The following is an 18,555-nucleotide window of genomic DNA, read 5'->3' on the forward strand; positions in this document are numbered from 1 at the left end:
AGGGGAAGCCTACGGGCTGGAAAAGTGTTCAATAATAGCTTTGGCAAGTATCTTGTCAACCTCGCTTTGGATAAACTGTCACTCAGAGGGCGACACCCTGTATGGGCGTCGGCGAACAGGTGCTGCATCGCCGGTATTTATACGATGCTTCACGACCGTATTTTGACACAAAGAGCGACCATTCAGGTCGAAAATGTCGGAGCAGGACTCGAGGAGGCCACGGAGCTGTACGGCTTGTTGGGTTGATATGTCCGGTGCAACCATCTTTGTAAAATAAAAAGAACAGCGCAACACAGGACGACCGAGTAAATAGGACAGAGCTCTGCTTAATTGCTCGTCCTGTGCTGCGCTGTTCCTGTTTTTATTCTAAAGATGAGCCAACCGGCCCCATTGAACACACTGCTATCTTTCTAAATTCGTCGGTCGGGGCAGATGTAGTAGGCGCAGAATGAGCATTGGCCGAAGACGGCGCAACAGATAGAGCGGAAATGTGGCACGCGTGCGACGATGACAACGTGGCAAGAGACATGGAGCGCTCTAACGTAAAACTATTCCAAACTTTTCTATTCCAGTTCTGCAATCAGCCCACTGCGATTGGTCAAAGTTTTTTGGACCACCCCCACTTCATCTGTCTGTCAGGCAACGTCACGGAAACCACGATAGCTCCTCATCTGATATAACGTGTACGCACTGATTATGCATAATTTGACAGAACTAAACAAAAATAGTTATTTCCGATTCGACGCCTTTTTGCGACTAGCGCTCGGCTATTGGTCAAAATAGTTCGGTCTGCACCCACTTCACCTGCCTCTCACTCGACGTCACAAAACCACAAAAGCTCACTGCGTCAAAGTGACGCGTACGCGTTCAAGATGCATTAATATGCCGAACAAAACTGTATTTTCTTCTGAATAGCCGCAGGCTGCGCTGTTCCAAAAGGAATAGAAGATGGCGGCCGCCGATCACTCAGGCGCTGGCTACTCGCCCCTGCCGGAGAGCATAGGTTTATGTGCGTGTAATAAGACTTCTTGCGTGGCTGTCTATCATTTTCGAGAACTTTCGGAACGTTTACGACCTCGTTCTGAAATTCTTCTTTGCTGAGGATCCGTTTTAGTGCAATTCTTAAGCTTCCGTTGCATGCCGCCGCGATTGTCGACAAGCCGCTGCAAGCTAAGTGAAAGAAAGCGGACCAATTGCAGACGCCGGCACCACCCTCTTCATCCGGTTATCGATATTCAGTGCAGTGGCTCGGCCCCGTCGAATCCCTCTCTACTTGAACATGCTGCTCGCCTCTCATAAGCCAATTAGATAAGACAAGCCGCTTAGTGCAGGCAATGTAATTCGTTTTTCAAGCAGACGAACGTGATCTCCTATGAACGAAGGGAGCATTTTATTGGTTTGTTCAGACAACCGTGCAGGTGACCGCCCGATGCTTGAATCGGTGGCTACGCAAATTTGACGTCAGGAGATTGAAATAAAAACATATTTAGAATAGTTTTATGTTATACACCCATGCATCGAGGAAGTACTTGTAGGCCCTGACCTAAAGTTAGGAGGGGAAGGTATGTCTTATTATCCGCAACAGAAACGATAGTGTTTGGGAAGGAGACATTGTGAGAAAGCAGGACTGAAGTCGCGGGAGTAAGGACATAGTCTCTAGCCGGTAAACGTGGGCAAGCTAAAACAGGGATGCAGGTTGCTGCTAGAGATGGCAGGCGAATAAAATCTGCGGAACAAAGCTTAGTTGGAGCTTGAGCTGGAAGGTCAAAGGGAGCAGGTAGGGATAGGTCAAGTTATACACCTGCTGAACAGTCAATCAGAGCAAAATGGGCGGCCAACAAGTCGAGTCCGAGGATCACATTGTCAGGACAACGTTCGAGCACACTAAACAAAACGGACGTGTGGCGACCGGTGACACTGACACGAGCAGTACACATTTAAGCACAGCCAGAGTACAAATGACGGCGACTTAGAGCAGTCGAGTCGGAGCAGGAGTAAGTACTTTAAGCGCGTTCGAAGCTCGGCACTCATGACGGAAGTTTGTGCTCTAGTGTCGATGATTGCTGTAATGAGAAAACCATCCACGCCCACGTCCAGAAGGTTTCGATTAGCAGGCAGGGTCAGCAGAGGAATTTCAGGCCGGTCTTCTAGAGCAGCGTCACCTCCAGGAGCTGCCCCAATTAGTATCCCGTCGGAGAGCGGTGACAGTAAGCTGGAGATGGAGAGCGACGTAGCTGGGGCGAACGGGAGCGGCGACTATGTGGTGGTGGCGAGCGGCTAGTCGCGGTTGCTCGAACGTTCTCAGGTGCGTATTCAACCTCGGTATGGTGTGATGGTGGGCGAGGCTTCAGTGGGGACCGGCGGTAGGCGGGAAACCTTGGTCGAGAGTGGGCTGGCCAGGAACTTCGACAGTGGCGAGAGATGTGGCCCACACGTTTTTTATTAGCTGACGTGGATTACAACATTATGACTGAAATATTAGCTGCAAGATTACGGACAGCAATTAAGAAAATAGTAGAAACACGCCATACATGTGAGATTAAAGGTAGAAGCACTCTGTCAAACGTTTGCAAAGCACCAAGTATGTTGGAATGCTTTAATATATTGCACGGTCAGGTAGCAATGTTACAGAAAAAGCATTTTCTAAGGCGGCGCATGATGTGTCGATGTCAGTTTTAGAACATCTAAACGTTTTATCGAACATACTCGAAGGGGATTGCATCGCGTACAGCCAATGAACTACAAGACAGTTCAGTAATAAGTGGGTCGGATAAACCATACAAGTCAAGTGGTCCGTCCACAAGGGATGCACCTTATAGCCACCCTTGTTTTCAGTATACGTAAATAGAAAGCATTTGCCGCCGCATACTGAAAACGAAGATCATAATAGGTTTTATACTCAACTCATATCAAGTATTATCAGTATATATGCGCACGATGTTGCTGTCCCTTATAGTAATCACGAATATCTATTCGAGACTCTGGGAAAAAAAGTTGCAGTTTTGCCCGAGAGGCGAAATTTAGATTGCAGTTCGGGTAATTTGCAAATCGAAGAAGGGAAGAGATCGGAATTTTTCTTGTTCACAAGTGAACTGAATGTCTGGTTCTACGGAGATTAGGTGGATGAGTATATTGATGAATTGTGGTGTAGTTGTAATACAGAAACAATCTTGAGTCTCGAAGCTCCACAGAACCAGACATTCATTTCGCCTGTGATGGCGAAAATGATGAGTAGCTTCCATTCCTTGATTTAAGAATTTACCGAAGAGGGGACTCTGTCCATTTTCCAGTCTACCAGAAAACATGCACGCCGCTAACCACACTGTAATTCTCATCATCCTGCAAGCCGACGGCAGTGGCAACGCCCGTCGTGCGACGTCAAGAAAAAAAGGAACCCGAAAGCTCGTCTTCGCGCATAGCGTTTGCCGCAGAAGTTTGACGCTAAATATTGCAGATAACCTGCAGAAACTTCATCATACGAAACAGGGAGTGGCGTAACTACACTTTCGTATGGAAACGAAGAGCCCACCTAGCAGCTCATTTGATGTGTGTTCTGATAGCACTATAGCAAGGTCGCGCATATTTCGGGCTGCCTTAAGGACAGCGTGAACACAAGCGGCGAGAACAGCAACGTCAGTATGCACAACTGCGTCGTGCTCAGGCAAGGCAGGACCAAATTCAAGGCGACGTTCCTTTGGTCTATCGGATAAGGTGATATCACAGCCACGCTGGCCAACCACCATCACGGCGGCAATTGGACCATCTATTATTCCCCGTAACGTCCATGTAATACACAGTACACTTGCCCTGGATTCTTCTCTACATATGAAGCATGGTACAAGTGCACCTAACACCAGCAAATATACTTGCAAAGAACATCGTGACAGGCTATGGAATAATGGTAACTGGATGCAGGGTGTCCAGGAAGCTTTTGCGGTTGTCTACCGCTCCAATGGGAAGAGGACGTTGAATAAATGTTCGCCAATAAATCTTCGGACATGTCGCAGCTGCGGGCGTAAGATATGTTCACCTAGAAGAACCATTTATTCCACTTTTATTTGCACATATCTGATAATTCATTTACATTGCATCTTGTTTCTGTCAGATGTTACGAATGAAAATGAAAGGATGTGTCGCTGCCTGGCAGTCCGCCCACTGTCGTCAACATTCCACAATACCATCAATTTCTTTCCTCCTGGGGCATCTCCTGCAATGTAAATCGTCAATGAAGTGTAAGGCTTATTTAATGGGAAAGGTCCATTACGGCCATAACAGCGACATAACGCCTTGCAACGGTAACTATGTGGGATTATCTTCAATGCATTTGGAATGAATGTAATGAGCCCTGCAAGTTTTACTACTAGTATGTAGTCAAACACGCATTGCTCATTGTGGTCAAGTATGCATTGTTGATTACGTGTAAGTTGAATGTACTGGCTATAATCGTCATGCAGGTATCTTTGTTCGGCTTTACGTCGGTAGGTGCTGTTAAGCAGAACTATGACTAGTGGGATATTTGCAAGAAGAGTCGCCAACCCTGCATTTTAAAGGCTTTTGTGCTGAAACTATACAAATGGTTAACAATTATGACATTTGAAGTTGGTCGACCTTTGTTTATTACCGCGCTGAACCGTCGAATGGCTCTTGCGAATAAATTTATGGAACTTGGGCTCCGCTCTAATAGCATGTCAATTTTGCAGTCGGAATCTTTTATTGTGGATATTGTCACACTAGAACTGCTGAGTAAGCAATGGACAAACTAGCAGCAACCGTTCTACTTTGACACACAAACATTTCCAAAGCGGAAAGCGAGTATACAATTTAACTTTTGAAATAAACTTGAGTTGCACAATAGGCGCCTGATTTTACCGATCTGCAATGATTTCGTACACCTGTGTATTATTTTCCTATTCAATGTTACCTCGCCTAATGTGTTGTATTCTAAGCAAAATGCCTTCCATGCGAGTGAAAAAAAATACTTATGTATTAGCTATGCGGATATGGCAGTTCGCAGCTCAGTAAAATATTGCGGGTTGTGCCCCCTGCTGCAGTGGCATTTCGAAGTGACAAAAACGTAGCAGTGGTCGTAAACAGGGTGAGGGCCCGCCTCCCAGAAATTCAGGGCCCTCTAATACAACATCCTTGCTGCCTCCTGTCATGATTTACGCTGCGAAACCTCTGTTCGCTTCGAACAACACAATTCAAGAGCGTTGTTGAATTCGCTCGTGCAATATTGGCATGGTAATCGCGACAAGTATTTCTATGCTGCTCAAGTAGTCAGTAGCATGTTCAAGGTGCCGCATTTGACAACTGCTTATTTAATTCTATCAGATATGGTCACTTTCTTCAGCACAAATGATTAAATCATGTATTACGTTCTAAGTAATATATTACCAATTCTCACCGGCACCTAAGAAGTATTTCGTGTTACAATTACGCAGATATGTTTTTTCTCTGCCGTCCCAGATGTTCAACGTGGTGGGAGAGATGCGAGACGCTTACTTAACTTACCCGAGTAAATTATATTTTACATATTGGTTGTAAAGTGGCTCAGTACCCGCCATGGTAGCGTATTGAATATGACCTAAATTTTCCTTCTATCCCAGTACAGCACTTCTGACTTTGAATGAGACTCGGTGCTGAGATGTGTTTTTTCCAGAATGACCAAATATGTGCATTATGAATTAGGAAAATCTTCTAAGTGCTACCACAGTCGAACAAATTTGGTTTAAGACATTTAGTAATCGTGATTATATGAAGCTGCGTTTCAGCACTAGCTGACTGAAGCACAGCCTACACCACCCAAATAAGATGGAGTAGCCCTACGCGTACAGACGTAGCATCGTATTAGTAATTATTGACCAATTAGTTAGCAAAAGCTCCATAAAAGTGGAGTACCCACAGAGCCAGTTGCCGATTGGGCAGAAGATTAAGGCTGCATGACTTTTTACTTGTCACACATGTAAGCATGCCGAGCTCCGTCTACCACCAGGAAAGTAAAAAAAAAATCAAAATTGTCAGCTTGTAGAATGCTTCGCGTAAATTACCACTTTGTTAGAAGTTTCGTTTCACGTAATATATCACTCATGTTTTGGACCGATCTGCTACTTCCTGGATAGGCTTCTCTTGTGAAGCATCAGCTTTTGCTTACTAGGATTCATATTTACAGGTGTCGCAGCGCTTGTTTGCCTGGCACAAACATGTTCTAGCAATTTCTTTAACAACTCCAACGGTAACAGGCAAAGAAAAAGCTATTTCTTAAGACGTTACCCAGCTGTGCGTCTAGATTAACCCATACACTTAGCACACCAAGGAGTATTGTTTACAAACTCTATAGAGTTCGAAAATAGCACACGTGATTTTAAATATGCCTTTATAATTTGTCGTCTCCTCATTGTCAATTTATGCACACTCTAACGACACTTTACTTCCAGTCAAAATCTAATTGTCTGTTTGAGTGACGTTTCTTTGGTGTCATTTCGCTTAGTTTACCGTTTCTGCAATCGATTGCGATCTCCGCGATAGGCTTATATGTGGTGAATGTACTGTGGAATTTTCCTATATCCCCTCTTGCCAGTAACATAATTCTAGCCATTGGGCTGGATTACTTAGAGAGGCGCACATTTTTTTACACGACAAGTCGAAACACATGCAACTAATAAGCAAAAATTTAGTAAATAAATGTTTATTTATAAATTTTCTAGCACATATTCAAATTTACGATTGGTAGCTGGTGAGTTTGCAAGGCGTAGGCACTTGAAATTAATTTGCGCCATATAACTCGGCAGAAAAATGCACTGTTGCTCCACTTACAATTTTAATAAAATGTTGTTTTATTTACTGAAGAGCAAAAGTATCTGGGATGCTCATATATTTTGTCCCACCTTTCTGGAACTAATATAGTAAGGTTGGTGTCATCCTGTAGAATAATTTAGGCTGGATAGGTTATGCAAACTCACTGACAACAATTCGTAAATTGCGACATATGCCATAAAGTAATAATTTAGCAAGCATTTGGTGAATTTTCGTAAATTAGTTCCATAATTCTTTTGATTTCTCAAGCTACTAAATTCCGCCTGTTAGACTAATCCAGTTCAAGGGTAAGAAAAATTCAATCTGCCAATTGAAAAAATTCTGGGAAACCTAAAAATGACGGTATTATGATGCACATTGTTATTAAGTTTTAAGCAGCCAACACATTTTCCCCGTAACATATATTACCATCTATAAATATCCAAGCCTGCGCGCAACCATCTCTATTTACTGTGTTACACGCTCTTCATAAAACACGCTACTTCTATTGTCCATTTGCGTACGTCACCGTACTCCTATAAAACCACAAACTTTTTCATCATCATTATCCTCATCATCGCCTTCAGTCTTCTCCTAACCGACCAATTGCATTCTTCAAATTATTTATCAGGAAAGAGTGACGTAATGTGCCGTAATAGAATTCCTGTAGAACCCATGTAGAGGTTATTGCGGTTAGCACTCAAGCAACGCAGGGGCGCACCGTTTCGCTGCCGTCAAAACGCGTCACGTATGAGGTGTATTTGCAGCTAGGCTGCTCTCGCGATTCTGTATGGACAAGCTGAGCCATCTAGCGCCGCCGCCACAAAGTTCACGCGTGGCGCGCGTGTGAATATACGTTGGCACAAGATTCTCTGAATATTGCCATGTTGCCGTAAACCGTGGAGAATGCGGCTAACAGAAATGCTAAACACAAAACAAACTCTTTTGTTGTCCGAAGTTATGTCCATAGAGGCTTGTTACACTGCAGCCGAATGCCGCTGACAAGCGCGTGATTAGATTGCTGAAATCAGATCTACGAGTAAGACGTGTCGGCAATTTATGCACGACTCATGTATAATTCTAGCGTGATCACTGGTGCTCAGGCACCTTCGTGAATGTACAAAACTAATCCTGTCGCGCATACAATCTGATTACGTGGTTCAACGATAGCCTAAACAGATATATTCGGCGAAAGCAGTCTAGAGTTATTTGCGGCTTGAAAATGCAACAAAACTATGCTCATCTATATACAATAAAGGCAGATATAAGGCACCCAACAATGAGCTATCATTTCTCCGGAAATTTTAGGAATTAATATCCGGAAGTTTGTGCCATCCTGTAAATTTGTTCAATGTTGATCCGCCTCGCGAACTCCCCGGCTATAATTTTTAGATTGCAATATGTGCCATAAGGTAACTAGTTAGAAACGTAATTAGCGATTTTTAATAATTTGCTGATTATGCATCTCATCTCATGTCCGTCGCGTCGAGTAGACCAGCCCGATGACTAGAATTGTGCTATCTGGTACAGGTAGTCTTAAAACAATTTCTGTAAGTGTTCGCGGAAACACTTAGTATAACCCTAGTGCGTATGAACTGCCGCAATGAGGTAGAGTTCTCGTGGCTATTCGGATGGCCCAGTCTGCGTAATCAGCTGAAGCTATAAATGGCTTTAAAACCAAATATTGCCCGATTATTTAGGGTTCGGCACCGCATGTAAACACTTTTGATAGCACGTATTCGCAATCTGCAGAGTTTGCGCTACGTTATCGGGGAAATTGGCCCTGTTAGCTAATTTATTGTCTCCGATGGCGGCGTAACGTGCTACAGATTGATAGCTTAAAGGGTCCCTTATTACTTTCTAAGAATGAGATGAACAGGAAGCCAGACAGCGGTAGACAAAATGCAAGTTTTGCGTTATTATAGCGGTTATCCTTCTTTTCAGTACGTGAGTCATTTAATGTGTATACTCTGCTTCTGTTCTTAAGTGTAGCACCATGGAAACTACAGGCTTCCTGGAGCAACTATTGTGTCGAAAACATCATAAAGGTGCTATCAAAATTACATGTACGTTGGACTTGCGGAATCAACTCGATCTCTTTCTTATAAAGCAGCTGTGTCGGTGTGTGACACGGATTGTCCATGAGGGACAGTTGTTTCCGATACTCAGAACGGTTTATCTTGTACACAAGATTTCTTCTGTTACTTGTGATAGCAATATAGCACTATCACAAAGATAGGCCGACGGAGCAGCCAGGAAGGTGTGTCCACAGAACTTGGAATGAAGAGCCGCCTCAGATGCAGTGTACTATGTTTTGAACTTTTGGATGATTTACGCTGATTGACGCCCACGTAGATTGTAAGAAGCTGCGTGTTATTTAGTAAAAGGAGCTGCTTAGCGTCTTCCACTGCATGGAGAGTCCCCATGTAGAGAGCGACTAGGCGACAACGTGAGCTATTTTCAAATCATTGCGGGAAGCAGGATGTTACTGTTCTTTTACCCTGTGATAGTGATACTGTTGGGGGATGCAGAACACCAGAGCGCTTATTGCGTTCACGTTAATGCTTTGATGACTGACATTGACTGCAACAATATGTTCACGCCTTCTTGCACACCCGTCTGTTATTTCTCTCTGCTAAAATATCATTAGAATATTTCAGCCACTTTGAGCAATTCAACTAGCCTCGTTAGCTGCTCCTTAGTAAAATAACTATTAAAATTGTATCTAGTGCTGGGCGGAAATAAGCTCACGTAGCACGGGTGATTCAAGCGCAGAAGCCTGATTTATTAGCACTGTGGCACGGATGCGGATGCCCACGGGAAGGCAGGAAATAATTCACTGCATTAGCACGCATCAACACACTGTGGTTTTCGGTGGCCACGCATAATAACCTGCACTCTGCGTGGATTTCGTAGGCGCTTCACTAGAGGGCACAGATTGTGTACAAAGAAGAATGAAAAAGGAGCTCAGCTATAGTACACTGTTCACACAGGACTGGTTTCTACGCTGGAAGTAAGGTGTGTTGCTATGCGATGCCTGTTGCAATTGCAATAATGTATACATTTTTTTAATGGCCGGCAATAAAATGTACGGGCGGAAGTCCACTGCTGAATCCATGGGTGTATCAACTAAGATACATGGCGCAGAAGTGCACCTTAGGGGCCGAGCAATCCAGAAAGTACGCCCTTATGTATCTATTGATGCCGCCCTCCCCAATTGTTTAGATAGGAATAGAATATCGCCGTTACACACAACGTTCACACGACACACACACGGCCGCATTTTTTTCACTATCATGACGAAATAAATGTTAAAATACCTATGTTTGAGATTGGTCGTGTCTTGTACAACTGCTATAACAGTTAATTGTGCCTTTAGAGGCAGACCAATATTCCCGCTATATGGGTCCTCGGGAATTAGTTCGGAGATAGAATTTCTGTTTTGCTAACATGTAAGCTGCATGAATTATGAACAAGCAATTCAGAACAGTACATTTTTACAGAGAAACATGCCGCAGGGACCCCTTTTGTGTCTTGTCATGGTGATATATGACTTCTTTGTACCTAGACCTGTAGGGCGTATATATTTGCATTGAATTGCTTGAGCTATTGGAAACTCTATTTGTTGCACAGTTCCTTCTGATTTTCTGTCAAACTGGACAAAAATGCGCGTTTTATAACTGTTAGTCCATTAATTATTCTGTCGGCAACATGACGACTGCACATCGGTATGAAGCGTTTGTTCTTGCAGAAGACAATGTAGCAGGATTGTTTTTTTTTTTCACGAGCGGAATATATTTTTCCGTCTGCCTCGCTGACCTCACACTCGAGATCGTCTGAGCTCATCAGTGACTGGATGACAATCGGATGGGCGCCGATAATTGTTTTTGCCTCCCTGTCTAATTGAAAGTATATTCTAAGCGATTGAAATTTGAATTAATTTACGGAACCCTAATTATGATTCGTTCAAAACGTCGTGTAGAACGGCTCGGCTATCAAGAAAAATATTCTTTCAGCAATTTTAGGAGCCGATGAACGAGCTTTTTGCTAGGCGATTTGGACCTAAGGTACCGTGGAGCGTAATTTTAACCATGAACAAAGAGAATTGATATGTTCAGATACTGTCTTCAAAGCGACCCCTTGAGGCCTTTTTGTGAGCTTGGCATGTAAGCCTATAACACAATTCTTTTTTACCGCAAAATGCAATTCGACTGTGAATAAATAGTTGACAGCCGGCTTTAGAGCACAAGGTTTCTTGGTTTGAACCAATGTAAATTTTCAATTCTTCCTGGCCGTTTATATTAAAAGCCCTAATGTGGGATGTTATAAGCACATGATATTATAGAACCTGTGAATTTAAACGTCCCGATACAGAGCTCTCAACTTCCTAACGCAGTAAAAGTTCTGGATGGTACAGTAGGTTTTACTAAATAAAAAAGGGCAAGATGAATTCCCGTTTCCCTTGTAGTAGTTGTAAGCCTGATTTAGCACTGAAGAGTGAACCAGCTGCCGAAAGGTTTTACACCTATGCAAAATAGGCCCGGTATGCGCTGACGTTCAACTGCGTTACTGTATGTACGGTAGTCTACTGCGACGGCGCCCACTGAATAGATTCGGTACACTAACTGAACGACCCCGACAAACGCGCACTCAAAGGCGCATAAATAGCATGGACACTCCACGCCGGTTATAAAAGTGCACTTAAGCTGTATCTCTTCTGGCGGCAGCGACAGCTGTTGGTGAGTCAGTAATGCAGCAGCTCCGTATGCGATGCCGCCTACGCCGCTTGTTCCTGCTTATTGCATTCTCATTTTGTATGACTTCCTCAGGAACATATTATTTTGTTGATATTCTGCCACCATCGGGCAAATTGATTCCTAAGATGAAGAGCTTGTCCTGGTGGCCGCTCCGTTCTAATATTATTGTTTATTAAAATTGTCCTCTTTGTTTCAGCGAAATTTCTATGAAATGAGTGTTTTGCTTTATTAGCATATTTTGCTGCATGCAACCTTTGTTCATCCTGATAAGCGTAGATTGATGCGCGATCATATTTTAAGTGACAACAGTGTTCTAACAGTGAATCTATAGCAAATCTTTTCGCAAGAAGAAAAAATGCATTTTTTCAGGCAGCTACTTCATTTTGCAGCATTTATGTACACGTTGCTTACTGTTCCCCATCGTCAGTGATGAATGTGTACTACATGAAGAATGCAACAAGTGTTTTGATGTCGAAAAGTTATCAAAAACTGTTTTTTGAGAATTTGATGTAAGTCAAACAAAAGATTGCCTTGTAGCGCAATAATAATAGATTTATTTATTTATTGCTGTATTGAACTTCCCCATTATTACCCTTTTCTCACCAATGATATTTGAGCAATTATTCTTCTTATTCGAGCAAATCGAGCTGAGGCACTATAGATGCGAGGAACATTCTCCTCAAAGTGCTTAGTCGCATGCGTATTAATGAATGATGTCGATGTTGCAACATTTTTCTTGATATACTCTGTCATTTTTTTCTTGCTGCAAACTGTCATTTAGCCACGCTGTCTAGCCATAAAGACGGCAAAAACATAGTTATAGCTCATATTTTTGTGACAATGTACATAAGAGAAAGCCCCTGTAAAGTCGGCGATCTCGCTAATTTACCTTTATTTGGTAAAGAATAATCCTTGTGTCACTTTGAAATGACATAGTAACATTATTTTACTGCGCTTACTGCAGTAGAAAATGTTGAGTGATATATAAGCCCAACAGTATAAATTTCGAAAATAGCCTATGTTTCGTAGGGAACTCAATTGTAGGGCTGGCGACATTGTTACAGCTTTCTTATGTCTTAAAAGAGGCTCAAAAAATGTTCAGCATCTTTTCTGTAAATTTCTCTTCCTGTTACAGCAGTTAAAGCAAGAGTGAGTTACACTTGTCTCTGGCAGATTTTTTTCCAAAGAAAAGGATGCAGCTTTTCTTACGAGAAGGTCTCATTCATTGTCTTCCAGTCATCATCAGTAAAATTGAGGAAATGTCTCGATCCGAAGCTGTGGAGCAAATTAAGAAATAAGATGTCAGACATCTACCACATAGGCTGGTATCATTGTGAAGCTTATCGCAGATGAATGTTTCACGTGAGATTTTGAGCATTTGACGTTCATGCGATAAACAATATATGTTGCAGGCAGAATTTCGTCCCGTCAAAAAGCAGTCTCATGAAAAAAATGTCGCAGTTTCGCCGGAAAGGCGAAGTATCCATTGCGATAGCAAATTAGTGGACAGCTATACGAAGTAGCGATAGTAGTTTTATCGACCGTATAAACATGTAAACATAAAGCTACTAAGTTAACAATCATGGCGTCATGTGCACAGAAGCAAATATTAACATATCATGCTAGCTAAACGCGGAAACTCCCTTTCGAAACGCTGGAGTGAGGCAGCGCGGCAGCAGGAGCGAGCGAACAGACAATCATGCTGCGTCCCGCATCAAAACAAATTAGCCGCAAAAAACACATGCCGTGGACTGTGTACCCGTAGCGGGCGGCTTTCAAGGTACACCGGCCCAGGCGAGCGGCCGCCCTGGCCGCGCCTAGTAGAGTGCGCCCGCCCATCCTATCCACGGCGGAGCCTGTCCCCGTCGCACATGACTTTCAAGCTAGAGCGGAGTAGAACGTGCCCTCGCCCCCCTATCTCCACCCCAGAGCCTAGCGCGCGACGGAAAACGGCGCGCTTCCTTCCCATTTCCCTCCCTTTTGTGCGCGAGAATGAGCCTCGATTGCCGGCTTCCCTCGCCCACTTTCACTTGCACATAGAGCGTAGGACGCGCCAGATGATTTGATTGCCCTTCTACTTCATAATGAACATCAGGGCGATAACGACGCCGACGGCAGAAATAGGCTTGGAGTATCCATATGAGTGCTATCGAAATAAAAATACACATGAGGGACTGGTTTGCCACTAGACGGATATGTGTGCCTTGGTAGCACCGAATATTTTTTTTTCCTACTGATTCGCATCAGCTGAAGGAAAAACACTTTGGCCGCAGAAGTTGCCAATGATATAAATATTTGGTTCACTGATTTTAGACGAAGTACAACAGTATGAGTTCGTATTACTCACGTAGTCAATATGGCTCTCACTGTGCTCCAAATATTTTCGCTGCCAGGCTTATGTCTTACGACAGCAGCACTTGTGTTTGTCGTGCAGAAGGTGTTATTGGTGGAAACCTCTGCAAAGAAAATCATAATCGAAGTATCTTATTCTGCTTAACGATTTTAGAGCTCCTTGGGGGCGCACTAGAAAAATTATTTTGAAGACAAAATAATGACGTGGACAGGAGTGTCGTGTCTTTGCGTTTTTCTGTCGGAATAATTTTGCTGGAATGTTTTTGCTGGAAACGTTCTTCCAAACATAACTGACTGGTGGCACATCCGTAATTCCCCCTCTAATATTTGAAGAAAAAATACCTACTACAAAATAACCCATTTTTTATTGCCGTGCCAACAGCAGCGCTCAATAGTGTACACTTGACTAACTTTCTGCGCCGGCGACTGCTCTTATTAAAGAAGAGTAAGCCTCATCATTTTCATTATTAGCATATTTTCTCTCCAATACTGTAAGAAATCTTCTACTATTACCATTCGCACTTTTCCCTACTGACAGGGGTCTTATAACCGCGGCCAATTGATGTAACTTGGATCTCCATGCAAATGTTCGTCCTCACTAAGACACAATTCTTTTTTTTCTCATGGAGTTTGACCAGATCTTGGTGATAAAGCTCCGCTCCAGCGTTGTTCCAACACCAGACATACTCGAAAGCAGGTGGCGGTACCAGCCACTGTGGGGAAAGCGCCTTCTCTCTGCTCCTCTAACAACATTCTATCGCAGAACCTGGCCTTTAAACCGCCTACGCTTAACAAGAATCGTCAGCAGAGTGATACTGCTACCGGAACCGTATTTAAGTCATACGACAGAACGCAACTCATTCATTTCGGGAGTGCCAGCGTCACGCTCAGCCCGGGGGCCGACACGAGAAGGCGGCGAGAGTGCCGTTCTACGAGGCACGGATAAGGCAGTTCTGAAGAACTGTGGACAACGAAGGTAATTGTAAACTAGCTTTCGGCTTTCATTAAGACGTGCCGCTCCTAGGACGTCGCTGGACGCGCGTGCCCGCTTTCTTATCCATCTCACAGGCCTTAAAGTCAGCATGTATTTAGCACTTCTTATTGCCACCTTCATCATATGCAGACCAATTTTCTAACCTCCTCATAAATGTCATAATCCGTCACCTTTCACGGCATTTTCCATCCCTTGGTAGGCGTTCTGAGTAGAACATGTGCCCCCTTCCCTGCACTATACGCATTACACGAACTACGTACCTAGCACCAGTTGTATTTCTCAATTTTTGCTAGATGTTATATAGCCCGTGTTACTTTCTCAGCCGCAATGAATTTACGAAGTCTAGAAACCTAACTAATATTGGGGCAGAACGAGAAATATTTGTTGTGAATGAGAGGAAACTTCAAATTTTGCCTGTATCACAATGGTGGCCCTTTCATACAAAAATTCTGTCAGTAAATGCAATGCGATGACCACTGTTATATGGAAATAAAGCTACAACACATTTGATTTACACATGAAGCACCCCATTTCATTGAACCGAAATTCACCATAATAGGGTCTGATCTATGGAATAATTATACGCAGCGGTTAGGGAATATTAAAAGGCTTTGTTGCTCAGCTCCAGCAGTTATAATGGAGATCATTGACGAGCTTACCCGATACACCCGGGCGATTTGAGCCAGGAGATTTATGGTAATCTATTAGATCAGCTGTTCTCACATCCTCAACATGTCTTGCCCTATCGAGAAGGAAAATGTTATTTCGCAATAAACGCTCATCGTATCCACAATGCACACAGGTGGTAACGAGGTCTTCAATGTGCGGCCAATCACATAAAAAAAGATTCACTGTATCAGGAAGTGCTGATGAAACAGAGGCAACGTTCTCGTGTGCAAAAGACACAACTGTACAAAAATCCAATTATTCAGAACGGTAGATGCGCTCTCTGCACTATCGTCAGTCTGTATAAATCTATTCCCTAGGTATTGCTCTTTTCGTTTTGCGGACATCAGCACTTTCTTAACAATTATCAATAAAAGAAGACACGTGATCGCACGAGTGCAGCTTAAAGATATATCTTTACGAGGAATTTTCACGAAATGCATTGAGCTAAGAGGTTTATGCAGATGGAAGATGTTACTAATTCAGCAACACTGGCAAGATTACCTTCAGGTATAAGAACAAAAGTGGAACAAGCAGTCATGCCCACAACAGCGGCCACATCACACCAAGTCATTTGACTACTAAATTTTTTGCCCAACAAAAGCCTCATGCCATAACGATATTTTAAATAAAAATTTGGAGGGCGCATAAAAATCGATTTTAAGAGTGGCACGCTATAGAATTGACAGATCCCCGACTGCTCCTGACGCTTTCGGGCAATTGCAGCGTATGTAACTGTAATGTTTTCCTTGAAACGCAACCGGCGAAAGAGCAATCTTACTGGTTCTCTTTATTTTGCTCCCCTCCTCCCCCCCGTGGGTGCTGCCACGGATGCGCGGCCGCCAGTGTCATTGGGATGGTGTACGTTGCAAGGAACAGAGGGGGGCATCGCTCCAACTAAGACCGAAGACGAGAAACCGCAGCTAGAAGAGGGTTTTGTGTTTGAGCTTCAGCATAAAATAACTACGTTTTTTCGTATATTCAAGTTACAATCCGCCGTTATCGGGTGGGTAGATTGCGTGTAAATTGTACTTTACGGATTTTCTGGCGGACCTTGAAAAATTCAATTTCTTCAGTAACGCCTTTGCGCCATGCGGAAGACCTGCGTGGTTCTAGATGCGTGGTTCGGTATGATCTTTCTCTACCGGACAACGCCGCCGACGCCGAAACCGGATTTCCTGCTACACGGGGCCCCTAACGCTAGCACGTTAAAATAACTTTGAGTCCCCTATTGATTATATCCGCAAGCGAAAACAGTTGTTCAATGCTCTGTTGTAGGTGACTAAGGGTGAGGACAGTCGGATATTTCTTTTGCGTAATTGACCACATAAGCAGATTAACTGAGGAAAGGTGAAGTCGCCATAATACGCAAAAATTTCACAAACCATATAATTCTCTTCTGCTGACTTAAGTCATCTAAAACCAGGGAGTTGTGTGCCTGCTTTTCTTACACACAACGTTATTCCTTTATTTTTTGCAATTGTATTCGTTATTGTTTCACTCATCCGTCCATTCTTGCCTACCAGCCAACCGTCCACTGCATTAAAGGGCACAGTTCGCTTACTCCTAAATTCTCAGAATATTCTATCCCTCAGCAGTTTCTGCTAATAACGCGATTTATTCTCGGTTTATTCCTTAAGGCCTTGTTGCCTTGCATGGTCTGATGTAGTACAACTGCTTCCTCCACCGTTCTCTGGAAGTTACTCAGTGCTAGAACGCATCTGTCCCAGCTAGCCAGTTTTCGTCAAATTTTCATCAGTCTCTGGGGCATTTTCCGCGTCCTGGCTTGAGGCGATGGACGCGGAACGTTCCGCAGGCCCGTGCTGCCAGAAGTCTGCAACGGCAATCTCTTCTATGAGTCAAGGCACCTGGTCCACCACCAGTGACCGCTCAAGAGAGACTCCTACTCCTGTGGCCATGGATGCAGAGCCTATTGCCGGCCCGTCTGGCAAGATCACTACATTAACAAGTTCCTCAAGGAAACGAGGCACCTGGTCCAGCACCAGCGAAGACACAGAGGTCTACTCAATCACAGGTGACGACTCATCTGATGACAGCTTCGTGTCGGTGAGGAGCCGAAGGGCTAAAAGGAGGCTTATCAAGGCATCGTCACCAGCGAGTACGTCAACCATGCAGGCAGGTAGTGAACGCTGGCCGCACACCATCCTCTTCATGCCAGTGGATTCTTCTGTCAACCTTCGAGTATTGAACAGGCAAGCTGTCTCTGTTTTTCTTGAGGGAAAGGCGCCTAACGAAATCAAGGAAGTCCGGCTGAACACACGAAAGAATGTTCTAGCTGTCGACACAACCCGTGGAACCACGCTATAGACGCTACGACAGATAACAGATTTGGGCAACATAAAAGTACGATCGGTCATACCTATGGATAGGGCCTGCACTGCAGGTGTGATCTACGATATTGACTTGGCTATTTCGAACTCGGACCTGCCCATTCTGATCAAACCGGCATACGAAGGAACGGTCATCACGCACGTATGCCGACTTGGCAACAGCCGTTGTGTGAAGATTGTGTTCAAGGGGGATTCCATCCCTTCGCACGTAAAGGTCGGTCACTTCCGACATGTCGTACGACGGTTTATCCCAAAGCCGCTTCAATGCCACAAGTGCTTTAAGATCGGACATGTTAAGGGCGCCTGCACAAACTCCCCAATATGCCCCCGGTGCGCGGAGTCACACACGGTAGATGTCTGCCGTGCCACAAACTTAAGGTGTGGCACCTGTGAAGGCACCCATGAAGCGACGTCTAAAGAATGCCCAAGAATCAAAAAAGAGTTCGAAGTTCTGAAGCAAATGGTGAGGGATAACTCAACCCATAGAGAAGCCTCAGAAAAGATCCGGCGTCGACGTCGTCATCGACGGAAACGCTCAAGACAGGGTGGAGCTCGTGCGCCGCTTGCGCCAACGCCATCATCTTCATATGGAACGCCCGAGAGCACAAGGAAGCCTCAGAGGGGAACTGCTGCCCCCGTGGAA

General features: G+C 44.1%; 1 protein-coding gene and 1 long non-coding RNA gene across 4 annotated transcripts in view; one reads left to right on the forward strand and one right to left on the reverse strand.

Annotated features, from left to right (window-relative positions):
* Positions 1-18,555, forward strand: part of LOC142563176 (uncharacterized) — a 50,721-nt gene that overhangs the window by 19,798 nt on the left and 12,368 nt on the right. The window contains exon 2 of one of the 3 annotated variants that reach the window (XR_012824322.1): positions 14,531-14,877. The exons of the other annotated variants lie outside the window; for them this stretch is intronic. This is a non-coding gene — a long non-coding RNA (uncharacterized LOC142563176). The remainder of the gene's footprint in view (positions 1-14,530; positions 14,878-18,555) is intronic. 3 annotated transcript variants of the gene reach the window in all.
* Positions 4,048-18,555, reverse strand: part of LOC142563175 (uncharacterized) — a 41,307-nt gene continuing 26,799 nt past the window's right edge. The window contains exons 6-9 of the mRNA XM_075673725.1: positions 15,555-15,637; positions 13,897-14,005; positions 12,759-12,824; positions 4,048-4,207 (exon numbers count right to left, since the gene is read on the reverse strand). Coding sequence (XP_075529840.1) covers positions 4,162-4,207; positions 12,759-12,824; positions 13,897-14,005; positions 15,555-15,637 — 304 coding nt within the window. The 3' untranslated portion in view covers positions 4,048-4,161. The remainder of the gene's footprint in view (positions 4,208-12,758; positions 12,825-13,896; positions 14,006-15,554; positions 15,638-18,555) is intronic.

Source organism: Dermacentor variabilis, chromosome 11, assembly GCF_050947875.1.
Source record: "Dermacentor variabilis isolate Ectoservices chromosome 11, ASM5094787v1, whole genome shotgun sequence".
NCBI classification, from domain to species: domain Eukaryota; kingdom Metazoa; phylum Arthropoda; class Arachnida; order Ixodida; family Ixodidae; genus Dermacentor; species Dermacentor variabilis.